Consider the following 24485-nt stretch of genomic DNA (forward strand, 5'->3'; position numbering starts at 1 on the left):
TGATGAGCAAGGATCAGGATTTACCTCTTCATTATCTGATTTTGCCATTAAGCAAAGATCTGCTTGTTCATCTTTATTTGTTAGTTCTTTTGGTTCATCCCACGTAGTCATGAAGGATTTTTGATTTGTTTGAAGGTTGCTTGATTTTCTTTTGTTTAGAGGACATTCATTTTTGTAGTGTCCCAGTTTGTAGCACCTGTAACAGGTAACTTGACTCTTGTCAAATTCAGTCTCTGCGTTTTCTTTTCTGGCTGGGAAGTTTCTTTTGTTTTGATCTCTTCTTTGAATCATTCTTTGAAGTTTTCTGGTGAGAAGAATGATTTGATCTTGATGATCTTCTTCATCAAGTTCTTGTTGTTGATTGTCAAAATTCATTTCAAGTTCTTGATTTAGTGATTCTTGATATGTTTTGAGTGCAATCATTTTGCTTTTGTTTGAGGATTTATCCTGTTGCAAAAGAAATTCATGAGCTTTTAGAGATCCAATAAGATCTTCTAATCTGAGTTTTTTTAGATCTTTTGCTTCTGTTATAGCTGTTACAATATGTCTCCAAGATTTTGGGAGACATCTTAAAAAATTTCTTACTCTTTCATGGATTGTAAAATCCTTTTCGAGAGAACGTAACTCATTCATAATGATAGTAAACCTTCCCTACATTTCATCTATGGTTTCGGTTTCTTTCATTTCAAATAGTTCAAATTTTCGAACACCAATGTCAATTCTTGTTTCTTTTACGTGACTGGTGCCTTCATGATGTACCTTTAATGTATCCCAAATTTCTTTGGCATTTTTGCATTCTTGTACTCTATCATATTCTTCCCTGCTCAAAGTCATGGTTAGAAATAGTTTAGCTTTAAAATTTAATAACATGCGCTTACCTTCTTCGTCTGACCAATCTTCCTTTTTCTTTTCGTTCAGATCTTCATCATATGGAATATAGTTTCCATTTTCAACTATAGTCCACATGTGATTATCTTGTGATTGTAAAAATAATTTCATTTTTCCTTTCCAGTAATAATAGTCTGTTCCTTCAAAGAGTGGTGGTCTGTTTGAAGAACCTCCTTCGAACATAAATTTTATTTTAGACATATTTTCTTTTCTGGATTCTTCTACATCGTTGGGAGTTTAGGCTTTGAATTTTCTTCCTTCTACACCGTTGGGTGATTAGATTGTGTTGAGACTTATCTTCTGGATCTTTTCCTCTTGCACCGTTGGGTGCGTAGGCTCTTTAGAGGCAGCACTCTGATACCAATTGAAGTAAAATATTTTCATAAGAAAGGGGGGTTTGAATTGTGACCTGTTTAAAATTTATCTAATAAAAATTTTCTTTTAATTTAACAATCACAGTTATATTGTTAGTAAATAATGACAATAATAATATTGAGGTGTCTGATTTTGAACAATAAATTAAAAGTAAGTAAGGAGAGAGAAATGACACACAAAAGTTATCGTGATTTGCCAAACGCCGGCTACTTCCACTCCCCACACAAGTGTGACATTATCCACTAGGTAGTTGCATTAAATAATGTTAACCACAACCCCTATTTTCCTTGTTCACAAATGAGTAACTTTTACCCTTGCTAGATCCGACTGATCTTTCCTGCAAATGAGTAAATCTACCTTTGCTTTTTTTCACCTAAAAGATCAAACGAGTACAAATCACCCTTGCTAGATCCTTCAGATCTTTTTCTACAAATAAGTGATTTTACCTTTGTCTTTTTACACACTTGTCACCTACAAGCTTTACAATCCAATAAGAAATAATTTCTTACTTGGACCAAAATAAAATATTTGTAGTAAAAACTAAAAAGAGCTCAACGCAAAAGAGCAATTTTTAGAACCTTGAAACAAACTGAAAATGAGAGAGCTTTTGCTTTGATGTATGCTTGAATTCTTTCTCAAAAATTCGGTGATTGAGCTTATGCCAAGAGCTTGGTATTTATAGGCAAATAAAATTGCATCTTGCTTGCCACCTATTGCATGAGGAGCGTGTGTCTTATTCCTGTTCTTTCTTTCTTTACGTTTGCAAATTTTCCATGGTCCCACATGTGCACAATTAGCCAACAAGAAAGAACCTTGTTTTAGTTTCTATCCATTGATTTTCTTCCACGTGTGCTTGCCAAAAGATATTATTCATCCTTGCTTTGCTCCTTCTCACGTGTAGAATTATTTGAGCAAAACAACTCACTTATGTATCATTCAATTCCACGTGTAGTAGCTTGTGTAGTTACAAAAGAAAATATCCAATTTATATTGCTTGCTACTCTTGTGCCAACGTGTTGCTCAATTTTGGGCTAGTATATCAAATTCCATTCATTGCATTCTTATCAATTAATTTCTTGCTTTGTCCATTGTATGAGATACTCAAATACTTTTTATGGAACTAGTTATATCAACCTTTTGAGCTTAAGTTCCTGCAACTAAAAATAATCATACAAAGATGTTAAATACAATAATATCATAATCCATTTATAAAATAAAATCGAAATATATTTTTTCATCTTTAAAACTAAAATAGGGATTTATGAATATTTTCTCAACACCCTACTCATCTTATCTGAAGAAATTTGATGGGAAAATTTGTACAACTCATTAGGTAGAATGCAACATGTGTTATATCCATTCTTTTGAGTTTTCAACAGGTGCTGCAAACACTAAGTATAAAACACTTTAATCCCAACATTTTAAACAAACTTTCAATAATATAACTTAAATCCTACATCATGATGATACCACATATATTTAGGGAGAATGTAATGTAATGTAGATGCCAAAATCAAATAAATAAAATTGTGTATTTTTTGAATTGATTTTGTGTACTTGTGAAACTTTAGTCGAATTTATTCAATACGCAAATTTATTCAAAACGCAATTTTAATCAATACCAAAATATACAAAATTTCGCGGCATATTGATAGAAAATTAGCAAGTGTACTAATTTGAATCGAGTAATAAAATAATTCGTTTCCTCAGAGACTGTTTAAATCTCTACTTAACAAAAACATTATCATTAAGATGTAATTAAATTGGAGGTTGCCTTAGGCAAAATTGGTTTTGTGTGCAATTGTGATTCAATTGATGAAAGTAATGTTGGTTTTAGAAAATCTGAGAGAAGAATGGTTAAGTCCTTCGAATCCTCTGATACTCTCCTATGGTAACTTGCACTCCTAATTCAATCAATGATTATTTAGTTTCACGACAGATTAACTTAGTAATATTCTACTCAATCTCTTGACCTAGAATTCTCCCCGCAAGTGACAACCCCTAAATCTCTTAAGTGAATTCGAAACCGTTGGAGGTATTAAAAGAACGTTGATCCCTATGTCATAACCTAATAATGATCTATCTCTAGCTTGATTACTTAGGTCAAACCTATTACCTAGTTCAGAGTAAAAAGCCAGGGTTAGTGGTCATTTATTTTCTATGATCAATATGCATATTCATAAAGCTAGGGTTAATAGTTGATGATAAACATACATAAAGCATTAAACACAAAGTAATATGAATAAAGACTAAACTTTCATTGAAGTTCAAAGGAGTTCAACAAATTAGGGTTCCCGTAGGATTACATCAGATTCATCTTAGGAATTAACCACAAAAGAATTAGTTACTCATAGCTAAAGTATAAGTTAACTAACATAAGAGAAAGGATTCATACATGTAAAGGATGATTGACTCTTAGTTTTGATGGTTTCCCACCAGATCCCCAAGTCTCTGCTCCAAAATATGCCTTTAGGTCTCAAAATTCGTGAACCCCTCTTCAGAAAACACCTCTTACCATTTATAGGCTAATAGAAATCGGCCACCGAGCTCCAAAATCGGTGGCCGAAATCCCAAAATGTGTGGCCCAATGGTGCGAAATCGGCGCCCGATTTATGCTTATCGGCGGTCGATTTTTGTCGAGTCCAAAGTCTGCAAATTGGCAGCAAAATCGGTGGTCGATTTATCCAATCGGTGGCCGATTTCCAATATTTCAAACTTCATTTTCTTTGTCTTTTGTGGCTTGCAGCTTCATGAATTCCAATAAGAAACCACCTAAAATTACATGAAAAATGTCTACTAAAAGAGTAATGATAGAATGTCATCACATATAAAATAACATAAAAAAAAACATCAAACTTTATTACAAGCTATTACATTTAATCATGTCCCTCGTCGCTTAAGGCAATTGGGTTGTACTCAACAGTCCCTGGGCCACCTGCTTTTAGTTGAGGACTAAAATAACAAGTCCTTCCGCTCCTCCTCAGTCTGGACTGATTGTACATCGGCACCTTCGAATTGCTTTTTTTTTTACAGAACCATCACATTCGATTCCGTGCCATGTAACATTCAATTTTGCTTTCTTCTTCTCACACTCCTTTTTCAACTGAACATCACCTTGATTCTGATTCTGAGACATATCTACACAATGAAATATCGAAGAAGGAACTGGAGGAGAGAGTGAGGAGGAGAGTGTGTGAGATGATGATGTGAGAAATGGTGAAGGTTGGAATGGTATTTATAGGGGGAATGACTTACATAGGTTATAACTACACTAAACGTAGTCAAAAAACGTGTAAAATCAAGTTTGAATAACTGACCACAGTCCAAAAAACGTGTTTTACGTGTTCAGAGTTAAGTCACGCTGGCTTATAACATACATGAGTTAACTCGCACTGAAAGTGCATAGCATGACTTAACTCACGCAAGGGTACTTTCATTCATCCAGTTGGGAGAGAGTGATTTTTGATGGGAGAAGAGCATTTTTCAAAACACTATAATGGATCAATAACAAGGTACAACAAAAAATACATTCGAGGTGTTCACCTCAACATGAAGAATTGTGCAAAGCGATCCTACTATCAATGTCATATATGGAAACTACCTCGTTTTCATGTCGGGATTTCAGAAGCATCAACATACTTCGTCGTCTTTAGCACCAAGGAACTATCAAATAATCATCAAAGTGTTCCTAACATCAATGAGCCCATTTAAATGAGACGGGTGCCACCGCCTATCTTGAATTCAGATTAAGTTTCCATAACAAATTGAACGTAGCTAAAATAAAGTCATGAGTCAAAATAGAAATAACCAGGAGTGCACCACTTGGAAGCAACACTATATAACTAGTACTCCCTCCGCCCCGCAATAGATGACCCATTTGAAAATATGCAATTTTGACCTAACTTAGTTTGACCATATTTTTCTACTAATATACAAAGATAAATAATATCATATAAGATGTCGTTAGATTTGTCTCGATGAGTATTTTCAAAATATGAAATTTTCATAATTTTTTATCACATTATTCAAGATATTTAAGCTCAAAATTATGCATTGACATACGTAATAGGGTCAACTGTGTCATGTATTATGGGACGGCGGGAGTAAGTCATACCTCATGTGTGATCAGAACACTTTTGCTATCTTAGGGGGTGTTTGTTTGAGGGTTACAAAAATAATTCCTAGGAATCTAAGGCTGGAATTGAATATTGCTTTGTTTGGTAGATGGTGTAACACCCCGTTTTTCCAATATAAAAATTTCTAAACATTTATCAGAGTAAACAACATAAATAAATGGGATATCACATTTAACATAATCCAAATCAGTTAAATAACAATTTAACAAAATAACTTAAACGTTGCAGCGGAAAATTGTTTCGAAAATCCATAAATTGTTTTGGCACGTAGGCCCCATCAACATATCTCAACAGTTATTCACCATCATAAAAATAATCATAAATGTTCACGTAAGAGAATGAAGCATGCATATCAAAACCCCATCCCGTTACGTATCAGAGCGACCTAGACGACTCAGTGAGGCAAGGCCACTCACGACGGCAAACTGCACACTAAGCACGATCACCTGCAAGTTACTCATACGAAGAGCAACATTTTCAAGCAGAAGGGGTGATATTTCATAACACAATAATATTAATCAATATAATTCGAAATCATAATTAACATCATAATCAGTCTTAAACATCATTGCATCTTTGATAAATAATTACCAAGTAATCACAACATTCAAACATCATCAACAACATAACATCTTAGACTCGACAAATGCGACAATGCAACTTAGACACTCTTTATGCATGTGGTACCAATCTTCATCATAGTATTAATATACTTTAATCGTGTGGAGGAAAAAGCTCCTATCGTGTGGAGGACAAGGCTCCGATCGTGGTGAGGACAAAGCTCAATGGATGCTAATGCATGGACTATATCAACAAAACACCTTAATCAACGAATCACTTATACATCCAATAATTTGGAGTTCATCATCAACTTATTCAGACTCATGCAACTTAGTTAATTAACAATAGCAGCATAATCAGATCACATCAATAGCTTAATAACAATTCATTTTCAACAATTTCTTGATCATTCAATAATAATTCAAGTAGTGGAATCAATCAATATATCACAACATAATCACTTAGCATTTTCATAAAAGCTTCACAGTTCTCAGTTAATATCTTAAATAGGTCTCAGTAGTACCTAAAGTTCCTTTCCTAACCAATCCAAACAACTCAGGTCTCACAATCTTCAAATGCACTCAGTTCTGGAAGTGCTCGCGAGGCGAGAGCATCTGCTCGCCATGGCGAGTACAAGCCAGATTCCCAACTAAGGTCGTTCCAGGTTCAATCTTGTTCTAAATCATTCTCTAATCTTTAGTAGGCACCTAAAGGTACTCAAAGGCATCTAAGGTTCAACTCAAAAGTCAAAAACTCAAAATTCGACATGCTCTCTGGTCATGCTCGCTATGGCGAGTAGGGTTGCTCGATGTGGTGAGCTACGACATGTAACTCGCGAGGCGAGGGGTTTTGGCTCGCGTGGCGAGCGATGAACATAGGCTCGGGCAGAATGCAGTATTCTACGAAAAATCATCTAATCACCTGGTTCTAAGCCTAATTTCAATTCCAGAATTCATCCTAAACATATTCTAAGGTTATAGGACGGTTTCTACATCAATCTAATCAATTTTTACCGTTTGATCATCAATTTTAGGGATTTGACCTAATTACAAAACTTTTCTAAATCAATCCTAACTTTGTCAATTAATCATTAGAATTATAGCAATCAATATTACTGAATTATTAGTCTCACCCTTACCTTGTATGAAGAAATCGCAGCTCTCCTAGGTGATTCTCTCTTCTCTTGGCTTTTCCTCCCTTTTTCTCCAAAACAGTCGTACGTGCAATTGTTTTTCTAAAACTAGGTCTATCTCTTATATACCTCTTCCTAAAATTTTATCTTATCTCACTTTCTCCCCCAAAACTCTCTAAAATCTCAAAAGAGCCCTCAACTAAATATTTTTATTTTCTTTTCAAATCTTATTTTATTTAACAATAAAATAAGTCTCATAATCTTATCAAATCATCAAAACACATCAAAATCATTCAAATCATCTAAATCAACTTAAATCAACAAAACTCACACATATATTATATAAATATAATATAATCTCCTAAACTCGATTAAATAATTAATTAAACGAAAGTGGGCGTTACAGATGGGAATAACACAAATATGCCAAGGAATACATTTTTCCCAGGAAAGTCTTTTACCCACGTTCTACCCATTTTTCCTGTCTTTTATTCCCATGAGATAGCATCGGAAAGTTTTATTCCCAAGGAATAAAAACCATGATCTCCAACAAAATACCTCTTCTACCCTTGCCATTCCCGCTATTCTTTTTCTCTGATTCCCGCTAAACATTTTCACCCATGATATTCTGTATAAAAAGAAACCCATGATCTTTGTATGTGCATCAACTGCTTGCCAATTTGGTTTTTGATTTCACTCTTCTGTTCAAGGTACCATCTAATTTCATCATAATTCTTCCATTACTCAACATAGATTTGGTGATTGATATCAATTCTCTGTTTTTTTGTCTGCTGTTTGTTGCTTATTGCTTTGTCTCAACCCATTTTTGTTCATTTTTTATGAGAAATTTAACTCAGTTTTGTTTCATATTTTTTTTCCACTATTTGGCAATTCTTGTTTTTTCCCAGTCATGAATCAAAGCAAAAAAAAGGTTAGAGACAACTTGTTTTTATTAACCCACCTTCTTCTAACTTTTCCCAAAATATGCTAATAACCATGACGCTGAATTCTTTGTTCGTAAAACTTCAGCATGTGCTAGTAATAACCAATAAGCATGTGTTATAACTCTAATTTTGAAAATGAAGTATATAACATGTTCTTTTTTCAACTTTTATACTGCTTAATATTATCCATAGATGATGTTCCCAAATGTGACATATTATCTAAGAAAGTGAGATTTGTCAAATTTGGAATCACTATATATTTATTAGTTGTGTAATGACATCAATTATACTTTGAATTCATTTACTCTATTGGTTGTGTATCTAGAACCATGTAGCCATAGGATACAGCAACTGAGCTTCTAGTTGTATTGTTAAAGCTTAGCAACTTGATAGTGAAAATCTACAAGATGTGGTACATAATCTAAGTCAAGGAGTATGATGTTCAATGTTATATCTCTGTGCACAATTTGGCATTCTTTTGTTTTTTCCATCATGATATTCCCAAGTGTGAAATATTATCTAAGAAAGTGAGATTTGTCAAATTTGGAATCACTATATATTTGGATGTTTGTGCTCTGTTTAGAATTTTATATATGGTGTAATTCCTATGTCTCTAATATAGTATTATGATGTGCAGCAATTTTTTGTTTTTAATCATGACACATTTGTGATATATATGGAGATGTTGAATTACTTTATGTTGATGACAATTGTGTTATGCTACCTTGAGTTAAGTAAGCGTTCAAAAAAGCGAAAAAGGTCATGGGATTTTTATGAAAGTTTAATTAGAGAAGTCCATTTTCGTAGAATTATTTACGTAAGTGATTTGGCTTGCATTGAAAATACAAGGATGGATAGAGCTGCTTTCCATAAATTATGTGACATGTTGCAAGTTATTGGTGGATTGCTTCCTACTCGACACATGTGTGTGGAGGAGTTGGTGGCCATGTTTTTACATATATTGGCACATCATGTTAAGAATAGATTGATTAGAAGACAATTTGTTAGGTCTGGTGAAACGATTAGTAGGCATTTCAGTAATGTATTATTGGCAGTTTTTGTAACGCCCTCTTTAATTATTTGATTATTTTAATGAGTTTAGAATATACTTATATGATTTGTGTGATTTATATGATTTATTTTGATGAGTGATATTTTGTTATGTTATATGTTGGTATTTATTAGTATAATATATATGTTATTTGTTATCTGTTATATATATATATATATATATATATATATATATATATATATATATATATATATATTAGAATAGAATATTGAGTTTATGGGTTGTTATGAGATTTTAGAGAGTTTTGGGGAAGAAAGAGAAATAAGATAAAATAGAAAAGAAAAGTTATAAATAGGAGAGACCTAGTTTAGAAAAACATAACGTACGATCAATTTTGGAGAAAAAGGAGAAAAAGCCAAGAGAAGGGAGAGAGACCTAGGAAGCTGCGATTTTTATATTCCAAGGTAAGGGTGGGACTAACATTCAATAATCTTGAATCTATGATTTTGAAAATTGTATTTAATATGTTGTAGGTTTAGTTTTTGAGAATTTGAGAATTAGGGTTAAGAGTGATGATTGTGATGATTTTGAATGAAACTGAAGTTGAATAATATAGGTTGCTTTTTCTGATTTTTCTTTTCATCTCTGCACCGAATTTGAAATGAAATCTGGTATTGATAGGTCAAGAATTGGTCTTAGGTGTAAACACGAAAATTGTAGGTATGGATGTTAGCTTTCTAATGTCATTGGTCTGACGTCAAAACAATTTATAGAACTTGAGTTATGGTCAAATTACTGCACGTAGGTCACGGTGAATTTTTATGAATTTCAGCACAACTTTGTCCGAATTTGAAATGAAAACTGGTATTGATTGGTACAGAATTGATCTTAGGTGTAAACACAAAAGTTGTAGGTATGAATGTTAGCTTTCTAATGCCGTTGGTTTGACTTCAAAAGGATTTGTAGAACTTGAGTTATAGTCAAATTACTACATGTAGGTCACAGTGAATAATTGAATATGATTGATGAATTAGTATATGAATGTATATGTTTATGAGTATGATGTTGTTTATGATTGATGAATTAGTATATGTATGTATATGTTGTCAATACGATATTGTCCATGATTGATGAAGTGTTATATGTATATATGATGTTTTAAGATGTTGATTATTATTTGATGTTGTTATATTGTGATATAATTGTATATGCATTACTTGAATTATATATAAATAATTGAGACGTTGTTGACTTGCATTTGATATTATTATGTCATGCTGTTTTTGTATACTGTTGTGTTGCTGTTGTTATTTAACTAAGCTGCATGAGTCGGTCTAAGTTGATTAAGATGATGAAGTTTCAAATTATTGGATTATATAAGAGGTTGTCGATTTAAGATGTTAAGAGGTCGAGTCCATGCATTAGCATTTCATTGTTGGGGGCTTGATGCCCTAGAGCCTTTGCTCAATTAAGTTGAAGGCTTGATGCCCTGGGAGCCTTTTTACGCTCAAATAAGTTGAGGGCTTGATGCCCTGGGAGCCTATTTACGCTGAAATACGTTGGGGGCTTGATGCCCTGGATTGGTACCACATGCATATAAGAGGTCTAAGTTGCATAGTCAAGTTGGAGTCGCATTTGTCTAGTCAAAGATGTTTAAGTTGCCAAGTTGTTGAAACTGTGATTCTTTATATGAACTATTAAAGATGTGATATATGATATATTATTGTCTATGATGAATATTATGATGATTTTAGGTTGTTAAATATAATTATTGAATTATATGCTTAATATTATTGTTTTGTGAAATCTCACACCTTCTGCTTGGAAATGTTGCTCTTCGTATGAGTAACTTGCAGGTAAACAAGAATAGTTGATGTCGTGTGAGCTTTCTCTCTCGTGTGTCTTAGGTGCTCTGATACGTAACGGGATGGAAACTTTGTTATTGTTTTTCTATTCCTTACGTATTGTTTTTGAAGATTTATGACTATGTTTTTAGATTGGATTTTTATGAGACATTTACGAAGAGGCCTTCGTGCCAAAGACTGTTTAGTTATTGAATAAATTCCGCTGCGAAGTATTAAAGATTTTGTTATTGAATTTTAAAGGATAAATAGTTATTTATTCAGTTTATGATTTTAAGAAAAGAATGTGACATTCCATTTATGTGAATACTCTGATTATTTTTATGAAACTTTTATGTTGGAAAAACGGGGTGTTACAGTTTTGAAGTGTCATAAAGAATTGTTAAAACAACCTAAACCAATTTTGGAGGGAAACACAGACGAACGATGGAAATACTTTAAAAATTGTTTAGGAGCTCTTGATGGCACTTACATCAAGGTCATTGTGCCAGAAGCTGACAAAAGTAGATATAGAACAAGGAAGGGTGAGATAGCTACAAATGTGTTAGGTGTATGCTCACTAGATTCTAGAGTCCTTAGAGATGCTATTTCTCGACCAAATGGTTTAAAGGTTCCTCAAGATACAATAGTATAAATTAATATAAAAATAAAATATGTCTTGCATAGTTTATGGATTTTTAACTTCAGGTTTATTTATGACAGGGTATTATTATTTATGTGATGCTGGATACATGAATGGAGAAGGATTTCTTACTCCTTATAGAGGTCAAAGGTATCACCTTAGTGAGTGGAAGAATGGATTACAACCATCTACCCCTAAAGAATTTTTCAATATGAAACATTCTTCAGCTAGGAACGTAATAGAAAGATGTTTTGGACTTTTGAAAGGAAGCTATATTGAGAGAGAAGTCATTTTATCTTGTAAAAACTCAAGGAAGAATAATAGCGGCTTGTTGTCTTCTACATAATCATATTCGCAAAGAAATGACATTGGATCCTTTGGAATGGAATTGAATTTACGACATGGAGTCAATGGAGAGATAGTTTTTCATTAGATATATTTAATAGGTGGAGAGGTGGAAATCATTGAAAATTTTCATGTTTTTTATTTGACATTTCAATTTGATTGTAATTTTTATTTTCAGTGTACTGTTGACTTTGATTTAAAAGTTTTATTAATCAAATCTGTTTCTTTTTATGAGTTTTTTTTTGTAAAATATGTACTTGTAATATGATTTTATTTATTGTTTATTGTTATATATTTTGACATGCACGCACTTGTTGAGTTGTTGAATAGATGGACGGGTCGTCTGAAAATCAAAATGTAAGAATCACAAAGCGACAATGGACTCCTGAAGAAGATGGAGTATTGGTGGAAGGTTTGTTGAAATTAGTGGACGAGGGTTGGAAGGCTGATGCAAACTCATTTAAACCTGGGTATACTAAAGCTTTGGAGAAATATATTCACAACAAATTCCCAGGTTGCACACTAAAAGCTACCCCACATATTGAATCAAGAGTGAAACTTTTTAAAAGACAATATTCTGCAATCAAAGATATGTTGGGTCCAGGTGCAAGTGGTTTTGGGTGGAATGATGCTAAAAAGATGATTAAAGTAGAGAAGGAGATTTATCATCAATGGTGCAAGGTAATATAAGATATACTATTCCACAATTGATAAATTCATGATAATTTTTCTTGCATTAAATTTATATTTCTAAACAATTTTTCCTTTAATGCAGTCTCACCCTACCGCAGTTGGTTTGTATAAAAAACCATTTCCACACTATGATAGCTTAGATACTGTATTTGGAAAAGATAAAGCAGCTGGTACTGTAACAGAAGATATCATTGATATGACTATTGAGATGGAGAAGGAAAATGTTCAATCAACACAAGAGGGCGGATCAGGAATTAGTTTGAATGATGATGATGCTGAGAATTTTGAGTCGCAGATGCCAGAAACACCCACAGCTAACACTACTGCTCCGGGTTCAAATCCATCAAACCCAGCCACAACGTGATTCTACTAATTATAGGACCGGAAAGCGTGGGGGAAAAAGGGTGAAGTATAACGATGATGCTTCTGATAGCATGTCAAATTCATTGAACAAATTGGGTGAGATTTATGCTAATGGTATTGAGAATATGAAACAAGTCTTCACTTCTTGTTTTGTGCATGAGAAACACACAGCTGATAGGAGGAACCAGATTGTCTCTATTTTAAAAGAAATTGAAGGACTGTCTGATGCAGAAGTGGTAATGGCTGGTATGCTTATCACCAAAGACAATAACCTTTGCGACTATTTTTTTCACAATGGATACTCCTGGATTGAGGAAGCGGTTTGTGGACATTGTTTTGAGTAACAATGGTTCTAGGTAGAATTTAGAATGTTCAATGCTTTTTGAATTTGGTAAAAATAAACTCAGTAGCCACTGTCTTTAATTCATTTTATTATTTAGTTGAATCCGTTATTATGGTCTTTATTAGTTGTGTAATCACTTCGATTATACTTTAAATTTATTTACTCTATTGGATATGTTACTAGTGCAACTTTTGATTTATTTTTGAAAAAGTGATTTTGCTGGTCTCGTATTGGTTTCAGTTTATGTATAACTAGTTTTTAGTGTCTTTTTTTAGTTTATTCTTGTGGATTTTGCAATCTTCTTTAATAGTGAAGATGGGGACAGAACTGATTCTAAGTGTATGTTTAACATCAGTGGTGGCTGGTGTAAAATTTATGCAAAGAATTACCTGGTTTATAATTTTTGTTGTTACTCTTTGGCAGAAGTGGAAATTGGATCAGAGTGGTTTGTGCAGGTTCTGAGTTGGCTAAAGGAAATTTGTGTATGTGAAGGCTTTTTGGTTTCATTTATGTTATGTACCAGCTTTGCTTTTGCTTTAATTGCATTTTTTTTTATGCCATGTGTTTTTCTTTAGCACTGTTGTATTGTGGTTTTTGCTGATGTTTGTTTGCTGTAGAGAGTGTTTTATGATGTTCTAGTGTCTGTTGTTGCTTATTGCTTTTTCTCGACATTGAACCATTTGTACTTTTTCAGAGCTGATTTGATGTTTGCTTAGATGCCTGAATCATTTTTAGCAAAAATGGTTTGTTTGACCTTGTTGATTATTTTGATCCTGTTGAAGAAATGTGGGTGTCATTATCATCATGATTATTGTGTTTGTGATTTTGCTATATTTTTAGTTTTGTAATAATAATTTAACATTAAGTGCAACGATGATTAGGTTTTTTGGCTAAAGCTAAATCCAAAAGCATAATACATGACAAACAATTCTATTAGCGCAGCTCACAATGATTTATGAGGTTTATAATGTTTATAGAGTTATTCAGAAACTGTTATAAGATTCTATCATTACTTGAAGCTTCATGTGAAACTGAAGCTTGCAGCTTATTGTTAGGGGCTAATTTCAAATCATTGATGATATAAAGAGCAATGTAGGTTTAGCCTTGTTTTTGATGTCGGATCTGCAATTTAGTGTAGTTCCATTCCATACTTTTATGATTTTTTAGGTTTTTGTGGCTGATATTGCTTTTCATTTAGTTTTGAGGCTGTTATGTCCAATTTTAGGTGCAGATTTATGCGTTGTTTTCGACCTGCTTTGGCTGGTTTTTTTCTTTTCTTCTTTCTACTATTGTTTCTACTATCTCGCTGCTTCAGTAGTTTTGTTTGTACTCTTCTTGTGTGTTTCCAGGTATACCTTGTGCTTGGACGAGTGTTTATCAATACCTTGTGTTGGTATGTTGCTGCAATCTGTGACAGACTGCACATTGTTTTACATATAAAACACTTGAACAATTTCATGTGATTTCTGCATAATTTGTTGACTGATTGTAGCAACATCTATTGTATGACTCTAAAAAATGAGCTTGTTTCTTGATCTTCAAGAGCATGGTAGTCGAACAATGCATGAACTCCTTGACCAATACATCCTCACTCTGATCCCAGCAGGGTATATTTTTATTTTTTCTTTACCTCTATTACCAAGCTATTTACTATGTATGTGGTTATCTGTTGGCACTGAATGTATTTGTTTAGGGAAAAGTCCAATTTACTCCCTCCAACTTAGGATTAGGATCATGTGCTTTTAGTGCTCAAACATTAAAAATGTGAATAAAATCCTCAAACTTTAAAACTGTGCTCTTTATTCCATCTTTCAAACATAAGCGAAAATTGTCATGCTCAAATAAATTTGACCATTTTTTGTGCCAACTTTCTTCATGGGAGAATTCCAATTTATCTTCTTCAATTTAGGTTCATGTGCACTCTGGTCACAGACTTTTTTTTACATTATACAACATTTTTTTCTTCTTTCATTTTTTAGTGACACACATGCCGTGTCCTAGTGTCGGACATGTGTCGTGTCCGACACCGACACTTATAATTATACCAAATTATATGATTTTCTCAAATTATTAACGGTGTCGGCGTGTCTGTGTCATGTCTGGTGTCGGAGTTTGTATCCGTGCTTAATAGATCGTACATAGTTGGGATGAACAATATATATGTTCAATTAAACATGTGACTACCAAGTACCAACACAGCGTGCATCAAATATACCGGATCCTATACAATTTAGCAAAGTAGCAACTAATTAAAGAGGTTACATGAACTTATTGAACTTGTTGGCAAGATCAAATCAACTTTAAGGATCTGGTGAATTTGTATTCCCACTTAAATTAAATTTTATAACTTATCATTTCTATGTTGAGTGCTTTTTTATTAACACATAATTATGATTCTCCAGCCATGAATATAGGATAGCTATGTGTACCTATAATTATAAGTTTCGTTTACGAAATGATGTAAAGAAACCAACCTCCCTCCTGGAATACATTCACAACAAGATCCAAACAAATATGGATAGATAAAATGATTATGTTCCATTGGGGTAGGGATGTCAAATAACTGTTTTCACAATTTTGATTTTGCATGGGTATCGAAAAGTAGAATGGAATAACAATCTAGGATATTTTTTTAAAATCTCAAAAAATTCCACAAGTTAATTGATTTTTATAGTTTACCAGCATCTTTAATCAAGGCACAACAGTACTCCTTTTCAATTGATTTGCACACGAATTACCAGCAAAATTGGAGTGTAAAGAAGGATCACTAATATACGTTAGATTTATGGTTTATACAACGGGGCATTTGTGTAATTATAATGTTCATTCCCAGGATTCTACATTGCAAACCAAATGTATTTTACTTGTTCCCTGTAATTATTTTAAAAAAAGTTCCCACGAATTCAACAATTAACCAAACACTTTTTTCTATATTTTTCTGGGAATAAAATTTTAACCTTCACATTCCTGGGAAAGTTGATACCTGAGAATAGATTTTGTAACCCTCAAACAAACGCCCCTTACTATTTGCTAGCTCACTGTCTAACTTTGTCATTGAAGTGTCTTTTGAAGATACAACATCCCCATCTCCAAATTTTTGAGATGGAGTATAAGATTGGCTGTAACACCCCGTTATCCCAACAACGTAATTATTAAATATAATCAGAGTTTAAATCTACAAAACGGAATGTCACACTGCTATTCAAAAATCCTTAAATAGAATAAAGTGTTATTTATTAAACTTCAACAACATAGCAACTATTATATTGCAGCGGAAAATTCATAATTCATCATTAAACAACTTCCAACAACAAATCTTGGCACATGGCCTCAACAAAGTATCTTCAAAGATTAAATTAACATCAACAGGTTCATAAATGATACATAAGGAATGATGAAAATACAACGACATATAATCCCCATCCCGTTACGTATCAGAGTCCTACGACACATGTGAGGAGTCCACTCACGACAGCAATAAGATCAACTACTCTGGATCACCTGCAAGTTACCCATACCAAGGGCAACTTTTCCAAGCAGAAGGGGTGAGATTCACAAACAACAATAATAGATATATAATTCATCAATTGAATCTAACACCCTAAATAACAACATTACTTCAATATATTTATATATTTCATAATCAACAACATAATCAACATTTAACAATTTCAACTAACAACATAAACTACTACTCAACCAACAACAACGACTTATCCAATGACATGACAACACTGCTATGACTCAACAACAAATGCGACAATGCAATGCATGTGGTACCATTTTAACGCGTTTGAATGAACGAGCATTCACAAGGCATAAGCCCTCAACGATTGAATGAACTAGCATTCACAGGGCATAAGTCCTCAACAGTTGGAATGATGAAGCATTCCCAGGGCATGAGCCCTCAACGGTTTGAACGACAAGGCGTTCACAGGGCATAAGCCCTCAACAATTATGAGTATGCAATGGACTCAATTTAGTGTATATCAACATACAACTCTCCTACAACGACAACAACATGAACAGCAACATCTACTACACATCAATGCATATATAAATATGACTTATGCATCAACATGATGTCGTCTTAGGGGTAGTGATGGTGATGGAGAGAGCGGATGGTTTGTTGATCATGTGGCTAGGAGGGTTGGAGATGAAGCTGATACGTTGTTTTGGTTGGATAGGTGGTTAGGGGATGTTCCTTTTTGTGTCCGTTTTCGTAGGCTGTTTGAGTTAACAGAGAATAAGTTCATGTCTGTTGGAGACTTGTTCTCTGTTGATTCGGAGCAATGGGGGGTTATGTGGAGGTGGAGACGTAGGTTATGGTAGTGGGAGGAGGACATGTTAGCGGTGGAGACGTAGGGCTTTACTTCTTGATGTTCTCTTGTTTCCGAATGTTTCAGATAGACGGGTTTGGCTTCCTGCTCCGTCAGATGGATACACCGTTAGTGGTGCTTATCATGTGCTAACCTCTCAGGATCACTCAGGTGCGGCTACTGATGCGGAGTTGGTGTGGCACAAACAGGTTCCCTTGAAGATTTCAGTTTTTGCTTGGAGACTACTCCAAGATCGTTTACCGACAAAGACTAATTTGATTGCTCGTCGGGTGTTATCGAATGACATGTCCTTATGTGCCGCTGGTTACGGTCATCCGGAAACGGCCCAACATCTCTTTTTGTTGTGTAACACTTTTGGTTCGCTTTGGTATATGGTGCGTGATTGGATTGGTTGCTCGGGGGTGCATGCTGATAATATATCTGACCATTTTCTTCAGTTTATTCATTTGACAGGTGGTGCTAAGTCTAGACGTTCTTTTATGCAACTTATTTGGCTTCTCTGTGCCTGGGTTGTGTGGAATGAGCGAAATAATCGTCTGTTTAATAATGTAATAACTCCCATTCCCCGTTTGTTAGATAAGGTCAAGATGTTATCCTTAGCTTGGTTGAAGGCTAAAAAAGCTACTTTTGTGTTTGGTACTCAGCAGTGGTGGTCTTGCCCTCTTATGTGTTTGGGTATAGGCTGATGTAGCTCTGTTGGGTTGTTTGTTTTGTTGTAACTCTTGGTTCCTGTTTGTAGTCTCTATGGCACACCTTGTGCTCTAGGGACTGCACTGTTATATAATTTCATTTTGGCTTTTTCAAAAAAAAACATGATCAACTAGCAACGCCACAACATTCAACATTGGAATTCAGCTACTTGTATAATTTATTTACATACAATTATACTTAAATACACAATCAACAGTCATTCATATGCAAGTCAGCAACTCAGATAAAATATTATAATTAATCAGGATTATTATATACCCAAGATTCCAGCCCAGCCGTATACAAAAATGCAAAAGCGGTTCTCAGCTACTGAGCAACTCGCGAGGCGAGTGCATTTGCTCGCTATGGCGAGCTCAAGAAAAAGGCCACTCGCTATGGCGAGTGCATGGCGAGCAAGAAAATGGTGCTCTCGGGAGTTTTGACATTTTTCTCACTAAATCTTCATTTTTAAGCTCGCTAATTATCTTTTTAATCTAAAAATTGGCACAGTCCTATCTAAAAACATCCAGGCACTCAAAACCGTCCAACTTACGTCTTATAACAACATTTTAAAAATCATGATTCCTCACTCAGGTACTCGCTACGGCGAGTGGTTTTGCTCGCGAGGCGAGCGATGAAAAGGCTTACTCGCGAGGCGAGTCAGCTTACTTGCCATGGCGAGTTGCGTCAGGTCTGACTACGGGAATTCTGCAGTTTTCATCCAAAAATCCCAATTTTCCCCAATTCAATCCCCAAAACAGATTACAGAAGTGTTATAAGTTTCTGCCTACGACCTGAACACAATCTAACACTATTGCCATGGATTCTTCACTCTTTAATTCAAAAATCATAATCAAAACCTAACCCCCAATTCTCAATTTCAACTAGAACCATTGCTAAACCAAAATCAGAAGTATACACTATCATCATTGAGAGTTATTCTCACCCTTACCTTAATTTGATGAACAAAGCTTTCCAAGAATCAGATTCTCCCCTCTAGGCACTTCTCTTGGTTTTTCTCCCAAAGACTTGTTTGTACGTAAAAACTGTTTTCTGATTTTCTAACTCCTTACTTAACTCCCCTTTAATTTTAAATAACTCCCACTTAATTCCCTTAATTAATATATAACCCCCAAAACTCCAAATAATTATAATTCCCACTTATTCTATTAAATAAATAAAAATAGCCATTTAATAAAATACACCACAACATAAAATCAACATAAATCATTTAAAATCATATAAAAGACTCTAAATCAACTAAAAATAATTAAATAACAACTAGGGCGTTACATTGGCCGCGGAGGATACAATACTTTGAGTGAAAAATACATACTACTCTCATGAGTTACACCCCCATAAGTATATAAGGGCAATGTTTATTATTCAAAAATTTAACCTTGCACTACATAACTCTATTTTTGTAAAAAGGTTGTCATATATAAAAATATATATTTTTGAAGGGGTCATAAAGAAAAATATATTCTCTTAAAAGAAAATATAAAACAAAAATTATATACAATAATATATATGAAAACCAATATGATTTCAAATAGGCTTAAACACATTTTGTCACCAAAACTTTGTAAAAGTAGCAATTTTGCCCTCTAATAAAAAAAAAACAATTCAGCTCCCTAACTTTACTCCCTTTTGCAAGTAGCAATTTTGACCGGCCAACGCCTGCTTGTCACCTAGCTTACGTGTTTTAGATGTCACGTGTAATTTTTTAATTTCAAAATAAAACAAGCTAAATTACATTTTATTTCTTGAATATTTCAAGACTTAGACTTCCCTAAAATTTCTTGAATATTTCAACACTTAGATTTCCTTAAAATAAAAACATTTATTTATTTTTATAAACAAACTTTAGAGGTTAATTAGTTAATGAAAAAATAATGGTCAACCACTAAAAAAGTTATTTGGAGTCAAGGCAAATTGAACTCAATTATTCTTTCTAGCGCTCGAGTGTGGCCAGACTATCTTTTCGCCTAGTGAATTTAAGCCACAAAATGATGTTGTCTAATGTACACAAGCAAATTATTAATGCACAAGTCTATTTTCAACCATTAGATCAATAAATATCATATTACATAAATTAATGGTGATATTTATTGATTGAATGAAAACAAGTTTGTGCGAAGAACAAGACTTATACTACTTGTGCAGCACATATTTAGTCCTCATTCCTAAACAATTTGGTTGATTTGCAATGTGAAGAAGATGGAAGGTCTGGTGTGCAAGTGGTGATATATACTTCCTCCCTTCCTTGTTATAAAGAAAAGCGATTAATGAATTTAATGTCTCTTTTATGTGTTGGTCTTCCCGAAATACCATTTATATATTAATGTCTAACTTTAATTTTAAAATTTCAAGATAAATAGGATTATTAATAGGGGTGACAAATTTTTTAAATGGAGCTTATAATTAGGAACTGGGGGAGTAACGTACGGCCACAAAATTTTAATTTGATGGGCGATTCCCATATCCCTTGTATACTCCACCAAGGTAACCAATAACTAAATTTATCACAATGGCTTTGCAAATTCAATCACCTTTAGCCATAAAATATTATATATGAACTTCTATAAATATCTAACAGCTTGGATTCATCTTACAGAAACATAAAATAACCTACAGGAAATCACAATAAAAAAACCTCGAGAAACCAGGCTTGAAAAATACTCAAAAGCATTCGTCAGAACATTGAAAACAGGCCACCCATGTCAAAAAAACCAGAAAACAAGTTACCTATCTCCAAATATGAAAGAAACTATCTCAACCAAAACTCGAGGAGTTCCCACTTGACAACTTGAACCTGTCCATATCCTCTCTTTTACCACTTCAGTGTTATATCAAACCAAACTAACAAAGCAACATGGCTACAGACAAGTTGAACAAATAGAATAACATAACATTATAAATTCAGACGAAAGCTGGAATCATAATTTCTGGACTCACCATATTCACTGCTATAATTCGAAGCAGTTCCAAACAGGCGCTTAAAAGGGAGCCAAAAATATTGATACACGGCACTATTCCTAATACCCCACTTATTGAATAAGTTCAAATTCAATGTCACAATTGCTAATACCAAACTTTACTCAAGTCTGGAAACCTAAAAATAGATAAATTGAACTTGTTTGTTCACATATATACTGTATAAGCTTTCTGGATTAGTTTACTCTCCCCATAAAAAGATGCAGAGTAAAGCATGCAGCAAAAGATGTGGAGTAAAGCACGCAGCATTCCCAACTACCGTGTATGTCAATGACTCAGTGATCCAAAGCACAACAAAATAAATAAACAGAAGGTCCGTGGTCCCCAGGTGAACTAATTTCAACATTACCCTCGCACACATATAAGTACTTCTTTCTGCCATCTACAAACTGCTCAATGATTCTTGACACTAAATTCAAATTGATCCAAACAGAAAATCTACCACTAGAATTTTGAAACTACTATAAAACACAGCAAGGTAGTAGAGCTAGACCCACAAGTCCATAACCTTATAAAGAGCGAATGAACGACTTGTACCACACAAACATAAACTACTACGAGAGTGTTTAGATGGACGTTTACACCTTAAATATCACGTTTCGAGGCACTTTAGATGGGAAAATGGAGAAGCCACAATATGCAGCTTCTTGGCTGACACACGTTTATAACAAATGTGCCGTGTTTACAAACAAGCAATACTACTGGCATTATTAATTGATATGTGTCAACCTTAGTTAAAAGTGTATGTTGAATCAACTCAAAAAGATCTATATTCATATTACCTGTCAATGATTAGCACCTCGCAACATTTCAATAATTTGAATGTAAAAAGGACCAAAATAACGTAGGTTGAAGATTCTACTCAATGAAAACATTGAAATAAGCTTGGATTTTCAACCTAAAGAAGACAGCCAGCTAAACCATTTCCATGTTCCATAATCATCATGTAAAAAAAAAAACACAACGCAACAATCAACGAATTTAGTTCATACAATTGCAACACATGCATACATGAATCAAATGTCGAAAATTGACCAACCTAAAGTTCACTTTTAACACTAATGATCTAAAGCTAAGTAGAACAATTTCAAATTTGCAAATCCACAATAAGAAATTGCAATAAATTCTACCTTTATTTCAAGTATTCCTCCAAACATAGATCATTAATACAAAGCATTGTAAAAAGATTAAACCTTACTTTGGTTCATAAATAAGTGTCTTTTGTTAGCAATTTTATCAACCAAATCGACTAACAGACGACACTCTAGGAGCAAACTAACTAACAAAAGACACATTTAGCTTATCAAAAACTACTGTAATGGTGTAGCATGAGACCGCAATTTCGGTGTCCAACATGATTACATTTAATCAATCATGTGAATTTCTTCATAGTGTCTAACACATTTAAGAACCGAAATAGCATATAAAAACAAGAACAAATTGAAACCAGAAAAGTAACACTGGAATACCTTATTAACATTCAAACAAAAAACATAATTAACAAATAATAATAATAACAACAAGCGAGTCATCAATCTCATCTTAACAACAAACATGTGCAAAAAAAAGTTAGAGAAATTCAAATCCCATTATTACAGCAAACCTTCTTAATTTTTCGTCTTTAACCTAAACCCGATTCCGATCCAAATCAAAATCATCTCTATTCATCAGAATCATCAGCGACGGCGACGGCGTTTGCAGCAGCAGCAGCATCTTCCAATCTGAGACGTTCAAGGGCTTTATCATGAGCCCAAGTTTCAATAGTCAAATCAGGCTTAGCATTGAGACCAACACCGAGGATAACGATGGTGAGGAAGCTAGTGATGTAGCAAGGAAGTTCCCAATCTTCCCATTTGCGTGACTCACCTGGAGCGAGTGGTGTTTGGTTGAAGAGGTAGCCTTTAGGTCTTTCTTCGTGGCCTGGGCTTGTCCATCGGCTTGTACCGGTACCTGAGCCGCCGCGGAGACGGAGAGAGGTGAGGAGACGTTGGCGGAGCATGGTGGATGGTGGCGATTGTTGTTGTGGAGGTTGTTGTTGTTGGTGATGGATCCCTCTTTTGTGAGAGAGAAGAGAGAGAGTGAGACCTGAGTGGCACAACGCAAACAAAGGAAATTGGGCGAAAGAGAGAGAGTGTGTGTTTAGAGGGACTTGGGTTAAACTGTTTTTTCAATTGGGCTTATAACCAAACAATCAAGAAAATTGCTATTTAGACACCTTTACTTGCTTACAAGCACCTCAAACTTCCGAAAATACCTTCATCGGTAGTTATAAAACGTTCTCTTTTTTTTTTTTTTTGGTAGATAGACGAAATGGAAAAGCAATTATAAACTCACACACACAAGTGGAGGTACCGGGGTTCGAACCCCGGTCATGGCATCCGACCTAACAATTTCGGCACTTTGCCAATTGAGCTAGGACTTCTAGATAGTAAAACGTTCTCTACTCATCGAGAATTAGGAATCAATTTGATTTCAAACATACACTTTCCCTCCCTATTAAAACAAATCAAACCGCAATTTTGAATTTTAAATTCTGCTTCCTGCTATCGCATCGTAACTCTTGATCCTAGGATTGTTTCTTAACTCTTGATCCAAGGACCAAATCAACATAAATTTCACAGTTTCGGTCTATATTTCAACTAGACAACCAATAGTGCCCGATAGGATTGATCTGAAATTAGTCGATGATTGAGTTAGATAAGAATTTTTTAAAATAAATTGGAGCGAGGAAATAAAAATAAAAGTCCACGGATAGAGGGACAAAATATAAAATAATATTTCACTAAATATTTTAGAACCAAAATGATTGGAAAATCTAGACTCAATATTTTTAATTTTAATGATAACTCGCAATTTATGAGTTTAATGATAACTTGATTTACATGTCAATAATTTAATTTTTATTAGTAGACAAAGTTATTTAATTGTGCATATACAGATCATATGTGAAGTGACATTATGTCACTGAACCAGAATCAAGCTAGTTTCAACTTTCAACTTTAAAAATGAAAAAGATGATATGTTTGCGCATCGGTTGAAGAACAAAACACCTGGTTAGAATCAATATGAAAAATCATCAGCCTCATGGCGAACTTCAAATTATCATGAATAAGTATGCATCTGATCAGTGATCAGTATGAATGTATGCATCTGATCAGTGATCAGTATGAATGTATGCATCT

At 34.1% G+C, this 24485-nt stretch overlaps 1 protein-coding gene across 1 annotated transcript; it reads right to left on the bottom strand.

The window, feature by feature from the left end:
• Positions 1–22743: 22743 nt before the first annotated feature.
• Positions 22744–23440, bottom strand: LOC11425041 (uncharacterized). Its single transcript, XM_003590326.3, has one exon. The coding sequence runs from the start codon at positions 23300–23302 to the stop codon at positions 22964–22966; it is 339 nt and encodes a 112-aa protein (XP_003590374.1). The 5' UTR covers positions 23303–23440; the 3' UTR covers positions 22744–22963.
• Between the last annotated feature and the right edge of the window lie 1045 nt (positions 23441–24485).

The sequence above is a fragment of the Medicago truncatula genome, chromosome 1, assembly GCF_003473485.1.
Source record: "Medicago truncatula cultivar Jemalong A17 chromosome 1, MtrunA17r5.0-ANR, whole genome shotgun sequence".
In the NCBI taxonomy this organism is placed as follows: domain Eukaryota; kingdom Viridiplantae; phylum Streptophyta; class Magnoliopsida; order Fabales; family Fabaceae; genus Medicago; species Medicago truncatula.